Genomic DNA, 12,091 nt, shown 5'->3' with positions numbered 1-12,091 from the left:
ACGAAACGACATTTTTTGAGGATTGCACATCTGCAGCTTCCCTTTCTGCACCCTCCAATAGCGCACGCTTTTTCCGATACACCAAAGTGGCGCTGAGCTGCCATATTCACATTCTCTTCTGCAAACTTAACAACATCTTGTTTAACACACAGCAGAGTACTGCCTCCTCAAACCGCTACTCAAATTCAGTGAACGAAAAAAAAAAAAAGACCACTAAAAAATGTAGCGCAATGTCAAGCGTAGCTAAAACTCAGAATAGATCGAAAACAAATCAGAACACAAAAAAACAGACAAAGAAAAAAAAAACTGCTCGCAATTGGATTTGGATGCGGATATGGCCACGTCCGGCTTCTCAAGCACATGCTAGCAACATGTTGCCAGACAGCGGCGTACTTTCAGCTAGACACCGCTATATAAGACAAGGGGCGACTTTAGCTTATTATTTTATTGAAAATATCTCGACTTACATTCCGGTTTATATGGTACTTCATGCAGCTTTAGTAGGAAGCAGGGAAGTTTGAACTTATTGAAGAGTATGCTGACCTTTTGTGAGCAGGTAAACAACCTTTAAATTTTTTTTTGCTGCTGGTTTAGAAGTTCGCAACATTTGGTTGTGATATGTGAGAGGAATCGAATTCTATAGGGACAGCAAAATATGTTGTTGTCGCGAGAATGTTGTCATAGCACGAATTCGTTATTGCGGGATTGAATGGGTTGTTTTGCTTCTTCAAGGTTGACCTGGTAGTCATTTATGTCTCATGTTCGTCATTCTGAGTTCAACTAACTTAGTTGTTAAAGATGAGCAGGATTCTGTATTGCATTTGTTTTTTTCAGAATTTTATGGATTGAAATGCAATTAGTTCAGCCCCAAGTTAGCTGAGTCGCGTAGAAAATTCAGTCTTTTAATGGTCGAAGGCTCCGGCAAGTGGGAATAGCACATCAAATGACAATAGCAGTAATGATGAAGAAATGTTTAGCTGTATATTAGGAATTCTCATCCAGGGACTTTAGCAGCAAGTTACTACAGGGCAAACTATGCTTCTCACAGGGCCTGGACAAACGCGGGCTGCTGCAAGAGGTGTTGCCATTTTTGGCCTCCAACTTGCGTCTACAGCGGCTCTTCACAGAGTTCAAAGAACAGTTGGACATGACCACCAGTGATGGTCTGCTGCCAAATGGTTGACCGTGAATCAGCAGACCTAGGCATCGCTGACTCACATTTGTCAGGCCTGTTGTATCATAAACTGAGAAACTGTAACGCCACCAGGAGAGGCCCCCATCTTGGAACTTCGACCGATGCCCTCTGCAGCCTTCCTTCCTTTGGTAGTCACGATCTTTCGCATTGTGGTGGTACTGCCTGTTTGCCATGACTGCTACAAAGAGAAAAGAAAGAAATGGTGATTTTCTCATTTGGGAAGTGTGTGTTACCATTGCCACATCCGAGAAACCTGTTTGTGTGGTGTGCCAGTGATAGCAGTTCTGCCAGTTCTCGGCTGACAGTGCGGATAGGAGTCAGATGCAGGGTTAGCATCGCGAAGCCATCACAGGTGTTCCTGGAGCAGCATGGAAGAAAAGGGAGGACGCCACCTGTGTGATCTTCAAATTTTGCACGGGAAGTCGTTGTGGACTTAAATCTTTTTTTCTTTTTAACCTGTGCCCTACATTGTATCAGTCTGCCACTCAGATACGCGACACATCCAGTGATTTACGTCATCCTGTATAGAGCCTCATCATTCAGGCCACATTAGGTTTCATAATAAGCACTCTCGGGATGAAAGAATGTTGGAATTCAGCTCCACCAAGATAGTAGCACAATTGGGCTGAACTGTAAGACTTGTGTCGATCGTTCTGAAGCTGTTGCGTTTCAGCGAATGCTGTAGACACTCCAAAATAGTGGTTGATACTGCAACCCAGTCTTAATTTTAAGGCACTGTTGACTGCTGCTATGAGCGTGCTGTGGTTACGTATCCTTGTATAATGGTATGGTGTGTAATTGTGCATCTCCTGTGAAGCACCCGCTATGTTGCATCACAGCATTAGTATCGACATGTGTTGCAACAGATCTGCCTTCTCCTAATGCTCTTCCTCAGTTCTACCAGTTGAAGGGTTGTGCCACGCTTCAGTTGAAGTATTCACGGCGCTTGTGTAGCACTCCTTAGCTGCTCCTGCAGTATTATTTTGTAAATGTGTGCGGGCTGCTAAGGGCTGTTCCTCGACAGAGCTGTCACTCATAAGTCGCTCAGGACCTGGTTCGATGGAGTAAATTAAAAACAATTCCTCTCCTTACAAGTTGGACAGGAGCATTGATGAACTTATCTGACGGGCTACTAAGAGCTGCTAACAAAGCAGGGCGACATCTCAAGCAAGTTCCCTTTGCAGGAGTTGCTGAGAAGTGTTGCTAAAGAGACAGTGATGGCTTCGTTGGGGAATGGCACGGCCCTTTATGCCCGATGGGTGAAGTCACGTAGCGGCTCTCTGCCAGATGCAATGGTCATGTCACAGCCCTGTGTTTTCTTTACGCTCCGTGTCTGCAGTGCTGCTGAATGACATTAGAACGCTTTGTGACTGGGGGCATTTCTTTTAACTTTGTTTCTTGTCCATTGTATTAGTGAAATAAGTAAGCAGTCTGTTTTATATAGCGCCCTCGTCTGCATTCTAGCGAAGAGGTCCTTCATTACTGTACATACCATAAGAACACTTGCCGGAAGAGCCATTTGCCTGCGTGCCGAGCTTTTGCCACTTATTTGTCTTCGCCGACATCAACCAGAGCATTTCCTGCATCCCCTGCTGGTTTCGTGGAGGGCCCCAAAAAGTGAGATTCTGTGGAAGCAGAAGAAGCAGTTCACTGCAAGCGGCATACCTGCCAAATGAGACCCTTCCTCTGTGCCTGCTAAGATAAGTAATTCGCTCATGAGAACATGTTTTTAGCCTTTAGTATTTTCAAATGACTGCGGATATTTTTATTTTTGGTTCTCGGAACTTGCTGCTCATTTTGCTGAGTCTTGTACCTTAAGGCATTCTATTTGTGGCAACTAATACAAGCAATGAACAGGAATTAATAAAAAAAGATGCCATTTTTTAATGTAAACATCATTGATGAAATAATTTAGTTGCACTGCAGTTTGGCATTTGGGGAATATTTTAAACCATTGAATTGAAGCTGCATTTGATAAATGAAATGTTGAAAAAGTGGGTATGAAATTGTAATACCCGTACTGAAAAACACGTTTTTCTACACAAGTTATATTTTTTTCATAGGTTTATGTTACTGTTATAATAGTTCCATTGTGTGTTGCCTTTTGCAAGAAGTCTTCGTGACAGTACACACGTGCTGAGGTAGCACTGCTGTCCAGAAATCGTATTCACTGGGGTGCCTTTTGCATCAGTAAGATTCGTCTATGCATAAATCTCTATAAATACACGGAACTTTAATAGTGTAAAAAAATAAAGGTCTGCTGCAGCTAATATGTTCCACTGAAATATATATCCTAGTAATTATTAGTGTTGCTAAAGTTTAACACCTTCATGCCAGGAGCAGGAGCACAATTTTTGTTCCAAACATCCTCAGTTATGTACACGTTCTACGAGGAGCCATGCATTCATAAGCAAAGCAATGTGGTACTGCCTGTTGTTGAGACGCTGCTTGTGGAATCATAGGCAGTGTGCATATCGGTGTATAAAATTCCAGAGTTGTCATTTCGGCTGTGAAGGCTGTTTTAATTTGCATGTGGTATTTTCAATCGTGTATGAACAGCTTTGCCCAGAGGCGACACTTCCAGCCCCGATTCATCCATGTTTATGTTCACCAAAAAAACTGTTTTACTACAAAGGCCCACTGCAGCATGAGAAGTCAAATATATTAGTGTCGTAGAAGGCTTGCATGCTGCGAGCTATGCTCTTCCCAATGGCGTTTCGTCAGCTTTTGTGGATGAAAGTGTAGCAGGCATGGTAGAATAGTTGAGATGTAGTAGCTAGTTGCTTGTAATTCTCTTGATATGCAAATGCACTGGAGAAATCATTATGCTATGCAACTGATATGCTTGCACTCTAATATACAGTGTGAATGCAGTGTGTGGTGAAACTTTTGTTAGACGTGAGTAAATTTACAATGCACGTATTTAAGACAGCATAACGGTGCACGTGTGTGTTATGGGTGAAGTGTTGCTCTCCCAGCTGGAAAGTCTGCAGTTCAGGATGCCCGAGTGTTGGGCCTAATACACAAGGTTCAACTGATGCTTCTGCCATATTGGTAGGTTATGTAGTAGAATGGTTAAAAAAAGAGCTAGCACTTCAGCACTGTACATAAATGTTAAAGAACTTCTTTTCCAGTGAACTGTTTGAATTGTGCTTAATTGTATTTCAGGCATCCTACTTTTGTTGCGAGAATTGGTAGTTATTTGTGCTTCCACAATCTACTACTAATACATCTACTGTGACGCTGATACTACTGTCATTGCTAGTATGTTTTAAGTGTTAGAATTCATTACAACAAGAAAGAGATGATTAACACTTAGCCTTTTAATATAATGACTAGTTTGAAACCGGCTGAAGTAAATAGAATGTCAGTAGCATCTATTGAGCCACCTACCCAGTTGTTAAACGATGCTACAGATTTTTTTTATTGCATATAGTACTGAGCATGACAAGGTGTATGCAATTTTTTCCAAGCTAGGACAGAGCCTGGTATAGCTTTGCCTTTTGGTAAATGCTCAACAGCGGTTACGGTGTTAACGTTGCACTGAGCACGCGAAGAATGGTCAGTGTGTATAGGTGTGTAAAGGAACTTAGCTCAAAGGCTGCCTGTGTCAATTTTGTACATAAAACGAAGACCCTTGTTTATCGTACTGCATTTTTTTTCTTGTGTTTTCGCTCTTGCACACCATCTGTATTTATAGCGATCATATCACTGTCGTGATTGTTGTCTCCTTTCTGTTTTTTGGCAGAGATTCTCGTTTTGTTGTTTTATATTTTATGTGCATGTTTATTTTTCTTACACACTATGTAGATTTCGCATTTCGGGTAATGTAGTATTTTACCTTTGTTGCCTTCCACCCTCTTTTCCATTTTCAACCATCAATGTTCCAGCTGTAAAAAAATAATAAATTTGTACGAAGCATCCAGTCATGTTGCTGCTGTCATCCTGTGTGAATTTGAAGGTTTAGCTAGACTCAATTAACCTGACCGATGGTAATGAGAAAACAACACCTGCGCGCGACATGATCAACAGCAGGGGGTCTCGATAACACCTCACCTAGTGGGCTGTAGTTGTCAAGGGGTTGCTGTGTACACAATTTCAGCTAAAGTTGTCATTTGAGATGATGCTTCACCAATATTAATATATGGGTTATTTTTGAAAGGAATTTGGCATTAGGATTCGAACTACATGGCGGTGCCGATCTCCAGAATGACTAAAACCTGTACATTGATTGTATGATATAGTTTGTTGCCCGGGCATGTTTCAACACATGGTGAAAGCATGGGGTGTCTCACGAAAAAGAACACTTGGGAACATGCTTGTCTTGGTAGCTCACGAAAATACTGTACCTAAAAGTAAAGAATATCAATTGAAATATGGGAAGAAGACAGTCATTTGTAGGGTCTGTCACGTGTACTCGTGCAAGACCGTTGGAGACCATTAGAGGGGCCTTCGCTTTCTAGTAAACATACGATTGGTTCATTGATCATCATGTCGGAGATCACAAATGCCCAGCTGGGTCATCAAGTTGGCACAGATTTTTTTAGCAAAAACTTCCCAGACAAGCAAGGATGCTACCATAGATATCACTACACTACTCTTAAAACGTTATCAACTCCGGAGATGCTTGTGGGGTTAGTGAGGTCGTGTAAAGTAGAAATGTAAGCACGTGTCATCATAAAGCGCAGACGACAACGCACTACGATTCACATGCCCAATATCGGCCGCTCATCGTCGTGAAGTCGTTCACGGCGTAATTTTTGTCAACACGGCCTCATCAAGTGTGAGGCCCAAAGGATGGCTTTATGCTCTTTCATAGTAGAGTACCAGGTACTCTAAATCGTTAACCACTTGCCCTAAACGCAATATCGGCCGCGATATCGAATGCTTGTGGAATCTTTTGTTAAAGTATTACAACTGAACGTCAAATCCTGTTCGCACGTGTCTAATATGTTTGAAAACGTCCTTGTTCGTTTTATCCGTTCTGTAAGTAATTACCAGAGCAAGAATGAAATGACAATGGCAGCATATTCTATTCATGATATTCCAGTATTTCTAAGGACCACGGACGAAGCAATGAGAGGACTTGGCATGTCCAGCCGGGAAAAAGTGCGGAGAAAGTGATGCCATGGCGGCCATATCTACAAGGCACATGTTGCTATAGTTACAGGGTTACACAATGGGTTACGTTGCTGTGGTGGTGCCAAAGTGGTAAGTGTTCTCTGGTGGCGCGATCGTCGGACTCGTATGGACCCGTGGCGACGAATATCCGTATTTTGTGCCACGTTGTTAGCTGCGCAGTGTTATGCCGGTGGTCATTGTCTCCTAGTAACGTTTACAAAACACATGTTGTTAGCCCCGGGGCCTAAACAGTGCGTAGAACGAGCGCGTATATTCGTGTGCCATGCGCTAGGTACTGCGCCGTGCTCCCGACCGGCCTGCAGAAATTATGTGCCTTTTTCCTCTTGTTACCACTACCACCACCATGTGGTGGATGGAGTATTTGAAGTCTTTGAAATGCTGAGCAAAAATGTTTTCGAGCAGAACGACAAAACGAAACCACAACGAACGCCTTGCTGGTCAGTGACGGTTTTGCAGTGTCCCTGCTTGTGGCAACAGACGAAACATTTGTACTGAGGACGTCATGTGAACATGTGTCTATGGTTTCGTGTTCGATGTGTGTAGTAACAACTTGCATATGCGTATTAAGACACCTTTTCTGTTGCGCTTGCTATTCTCGCCCTTTCGGCATTAAAGCAACCGCGTTCGAGTGTCACTTGCACCGTGCACAAGGTCACCGCGGCTGCACAGTGCCGGCGCCGGTGAGCTTTTACGTGGAACACGGGCACGGGGATCCGCGTGAGAGATGGAATGCAACCATAGAACACGGCGCACAGCCGATCGTGTTGTCTGTTCAGTGTGTGAATATAACTGTCCCGAAAACATTGGAATGGCACCGCACTCGCCGTCGTCAGTGCATCTAGCACGCGCGTTAACTTGTGCTTGCTTCCTTCTGGGCCAGCTCTTACTTGCTGTTTAATGTCCGGACGAAGCGATTTTGCCAAAGGTATCGCGCTGGCCTAGCGTGATGAGCCCCGTTCCGTTGCTTTCGGATCGTGGTGGTGGTGGTAGTGGTCAGAAGATGAGAAAAGGCACCTATTCTCATCTTCTAACCACTACACGACATGAGCTCCGCGCAGCCAACGTGCTTTTCTAGATGGAGAGAAGGTCGCGTGTTCTGCTTCCATTCGAATATAAACAAGATGGGAGGAATCGCCCAGTCGACTGACGACCGGCCTCACGACAGCTTAACGACAAGTGATGTCAGGGCATCTCCCCGGTTGCTTTCTTTTGCAATAGTGTTATAAAACCTTCTAGAATAGTGCATGTTCTCTATACCAGAGATTATAATGACCGGGTGATGGCTGTTAAGGTCCCTAGATGAAACAAGTTTCTTAATGGCTGTGCCCATGTCGGCGCTCTTTCGGCCCTGTTTTTCCTATAGGAGGGTTTCACGTGACGTCATCCGCTTGAGGCGCTAGCGGCGTTTGCCTCTACCGCCATGCCAGTGGTCTAAGCGCGCCCTTTTTGAGCGGCGAGCGGCAGTGAGAGGTTGTGTGCGTGCCGCTACGTACGGTTTTTTTTTTTCGGTAAATGGGTAAAAATTCGGAAAAAAAAAGCGTATTCCCGCATCAAGCTCACGGACATTAAGGACCACCTTGTTGGCGGCACAAGCTTTGCAACAAGCGACGAGCTTAAAGCCTGTAAATTGATGGACGCCCACAACTATGTCACAGCATCCAACAGCATCGAGTTAGGGACCTCGGAGACGGCCGCCGCGTCGTCGTCGGAAACGTGACTGCTTTTCCTTGTTCAGTGCTCGGACGAATGATTCTTTTTTTTTTTTTCACTGCGGTGGTGTCGCTTCACGAATTCTTTGTGTGGAAGGGCTTCGCCATTTGCAAGAGCATGTGAGGTGATGCAATTGTCATAGTTTGTTCATGGTTGAGCCCAAGCCGCTTGCGATCAAAAATGCTCTTTGCTGCAGGGTCCAACGACGCGCGTCGGGCAGTTGCGCACCCAGAGATCACATACGGTCTCGATTGTTAATGTGTTTTAATGATTGACGTTAATGTGATACCACCTTTTATGTGCTCAGCTCGTCAAAGCATGGTTAAACGAGAATGCACTGCGTCTCTGACTGTTTACTAACACACCGAAATCAGTAACACGCCACACCTACCTGAATGATACCGGTGATAAGCAGCGATCGCGGTCATAATCCGCGCGCTCGTCTCTTGCTGCGTAAACAAAGCTTCATAGCGCACGTCGCGAAAGCCTAAGTTTTTCACCACAAAATCGAGCCTGCATGTTGCGTAGGTTCTGAACACTTACCGGAAATGAAATGTTTAACGCACACGCGGCATAGTGTGTGCCTGAACCATTCAAACCTTTTCGATTGGTTTACAATTATTTTAGGCATGAAAAAAAAAGCCGACATCAGACGCATTGTCATGACCAGCCTTCTCACTCGAGTGATTGTAGCAACCAAATAAGGCACAGTTCACCATTATGAGCACAGGAATCTTGCACAGGCGCGCAGCCGTGAGTGTACCACGTACTAGTGTACGTTCTGCGACTGCTTGCCCGCGGCGGCAGGGAGGGCGACCACAAAGATCTATGCGCTGCCTCTTCGACGTTGGCGCCCTCTCTTGGGCCACGCCCCTGTGCAACCCTCCTAATGATTATAACTCTGGTTTGAGCATGCCTTATGCCGACAAATATTTCGAATCTCCTTTGGAAACGTGTGTGTGTGTACGAGGAAGAGAAACTTAGCGGGGGAGGGGGCAAAAACGTGATAAATTGAAATACTTTGAATATTCTTCACGGAGTTTATCGCTCATGTAAAATTTAATATTGTAGAAAGTAGCTTACTCCACAGCTACACCTCAACGACAATTTCTCACTAAAAAAAAAACATTTAATAAAAATTTGGCAGCGGTGGGATTCGAACCCACGCCTCCGAAGAGACTGGTGCCTTAAACCAGCGCCTTAGACCGCTCGGCCACGCTACCGATGGCGCAGGCGAGTACAATCGCCATTGTTCGCCACGACCTCAAAGAACAGTACTGGTAATTTAGGAGACATGTACCGGGACGGTGAACAAAGGTAAACAAAAGAAAATAAAAACTTCAGGTAAGTTGCAAATAGAATAGGACTTCGAACACATTCTTGTTTCACGCTCGAGCGCGCAGAGACTGAAAAACTGACTTCTTGGTTAGTCACTGATTCACACGTTTCAGAAGTGGAAACGAAGTTTTATGCTCAACTTTATCGAATAGTTTATGCTAGTCTGGCTAAAATAGTGACACCACTCCAGAATGTTTTTGCCTATGCTTATGCATGTGAACATTGTTTTATATTTAATATCAATTAACAGGCGATCTAGACCTTCGGCAAATAAAACAGATGTACGTACATATATGCATCTTATGACTAGAATTGTTGTTGTTGAACACTACATATTATAATGTGTAATCAAAACATATAAATAAGAGCACGCTTTTTCTTTTCTTGCTCGCCATGTAATTGAATGCAAATGAATGTCCAATGGGTCACAAAACTTCCGTGGACATCCACCGGCGTGCCAATTTCGGACATGCGTACGTCCGATGGAGATCCCCAGAAATCCGCCAGCTGCACCCTGAACGTCTGTAATTCTTATGCGCAAAAAAAAAAAATGGCAATCCGTCAAACGTTCGATAGAGGTCCAAAATTGAACATTCGGACTAAGGACGGGCTTGCACTTATAGTTTTTGCAGTACATGCAGTGGACGTCCATGGGAATATCATTGGAATTAAGGAACGTACGTTTATTGGACATGCATACCCTTATGCCGCACAATAGAACGTTCGCCATCGCCATACGCGATTGGTCGAGGGTCCCGCGTACGCACTACGACAAGGACGACGCGGGCGTCGACCTATTTATTGCAGCAGTGTACCATTCGGTGCACTGAGGCAAAGTACTCCGGCGTTGAAGGTTAGCTTCCGTGCTACAGCCCAAAGCATTTCGCCTTTTTACCTCTGCTGTACCTCTCTCTCTCACACGCACACAGACACACACACACACACTTTACCACGCTTATCTCGTTCTGTACATTTTCTTTGTCTGTACAGCACATTGATTTGATATGTGGGGTTTAACGTCCCAAAACCACCATATGATTATGAGAGACGCCGTAGTTCTGTACAGCACACTGCGATATCATGTGCGTATGCCCGGAGCTTGACTTCCAAGATAAAACCGCGTATTTTATCATTCTCCGTTATTGCCGTCCCAAAACCACAATATGATTATGAGAGACGCCGTAGTGGAGGGCTCCGGAAATTTCGACCACCTGGGTTTATTTAACGTGTGCCCAAATCAAACGCATAAGCTCTACGTAAATATCTAATAAAAAAGGAACGAGCGGGCAGCCTTGACGCACAGAACGCATCATGGGAATAGGGGCCCCGAAATTTTCATCAACAATTGAACGTGTTGTGCAGTTCTGATATGCCAAGGCCACTGCCTCTCTGATGATGGAAAAAACATTAACATTGTGTAAGATGACAAACAAAGTATTAGGCGCGGCATAATCTGATGCTTTCTCCATTTCTACCTGGTGGACGGCTACACTAGAGCGGCAGCATAACATTTGAGTACGCACCTCATCTTGTGTACGTTCGAAAAAAAATAGCCCTCCCTTTTATCCCACGGGTCTGGTGGAAATTCTCGAAAATTTTTTTAATCACGCTTTGAAGCCTCGCTCGAGGACTATGAGCCCCGCCACGGTGGTGTAGTGGCTAAGGTACTCGGCTGCTAACCCGTAGGTCGCGGGATCAAATCCCGGCTGTGGCGGCTGCATTTCCGATGGAGGCGGAAATGTTGTAGGCCCGTGTACTCAGGTTTGGGTGCACGTTAAGGAACCCCAGGTGGTCAAAATTTCCGGAGCCCTCCACTACGGCGTCTCTCATAATCATATGGTGGTTTTGGGACGTTAAACCCTACAAATCAATCAGGACTACAATAAAAATGTTATCGTGAACATTTGTGAGCGATATTGGCGTGCAAGTTATCACTGGCGTTCGTGACGCAGTTCCGTTAGTGATATTAAAACAGCAGTACGGAAACGAGGAAAAAAAAACAGCGCCTTAGACCGCTCGGTTACGCTACCGACGAAGTTACAGCGTTGACGATGCAGTGTTGTTAGTGATATTAAAGCAGCAAAGAGGAAAATCAAAAAGTTCTGACAACGGTGCGATTCGAACCCACGCTCCCGAAGAGATGTCCGGTATCTGTGGTAACACTTGTGGGCATTGTAAACAGATATGCGTCCCAGAAATTCGGTAAATCCTGATTCTTGCCACTGGTTCTCTAAAAATGAATGCAATAACCCAATGAGCGGGTATGTGCCACATGAATCTGCGCGGACTGTCATCATCATCATCGTCATCATAAACGTGTATGCGTCAACTATATTGGTTCAGTCCCACCTCACAAAACGTCTACTAAAACGAAAGGAGACAACTGCTATAGCCGAACAAATGGAGCACGCCTTAGCGTAATCACACAACTGTCACGTGATATCTTGTGGTTATAAGAGGCGGTGGCTGTATTATCACCTCAAAAGGTGTTTAATGAAAAACAGTGATGAATTATATCTGAATGACTTGCAAAACAGAGAGCCCGACGAAGGCAAAGTCACTAACTTCGCTCTTTGAATGGCGATGATGAAGCGGAGCTCGTGGAAACTTTTTGAAGTATTTTTTTTTAGAAATTGCGAGACTTGCCCGTGATTCGAGGTATTATTGGATTTAGAGAGCGAAATTAAAACAGATCACGTCAGGCGC

The 12,091-nt window shown here is 44.5% G+C and overlaps 1 protein-coding gene and 1 non-coding gene across 2 annotated transcripts in view; one reads left to right on the top strand and one right to left on the bottom strand.

Annotated features, from left to right (window-relative positions):
• Window positions 1–5,120, top strand: part of LOC119185181 (protein HIRA) — a 53,916-nt gene extending 48,796 nt beyond the window's left edge. Inside the window, exon 23 of the mRNA XM_075889736.1 lies at window positions 1,049–5,120. Within this exon, the coding sequence (XP_075745851.1) occupies window positions 1,049–1,183 (135 nt within the window). The 3' untranslated portion in view covers window positions 1,184–5,120. The remainder of the gene's footprint in view (window positions 1–1,048) is intronic.
• Window positions 5,121–9,188: 4,068 nt separating this feature from the next.
• Window positions 9,189–9,270, bottom strand: TRNAL-AAG (transfer RNA leucine (anticodon AAG)). The gene has a single exon. It is a non-coding gene; the product is annotated as a tRNA-Leu (tRNA).
• Between the last annotated feature and the right edge of the window lie 2,821 nt (window positions 9,271–12,091).

This window comes from Rhipicephalus microplus, chromosome 3, assembly GCF_043290135.1.
Source record: "Rhipicephalus microplus isolate Deutch F79 chromosome 3, USDA_Rmic, whole genome shotgun sequence".
Lineage (NCBI taxonomy): Eukaryota > Metazoa > Arthropoda > Arachnida > Ixodida > Ixodidae > Rhipicephalus > Rhipicephalus microplus.
Note: the sequence above shows the minus strand (reverse complement) of the source record. Positions and strands in the feature narration are given on the sequence as shown.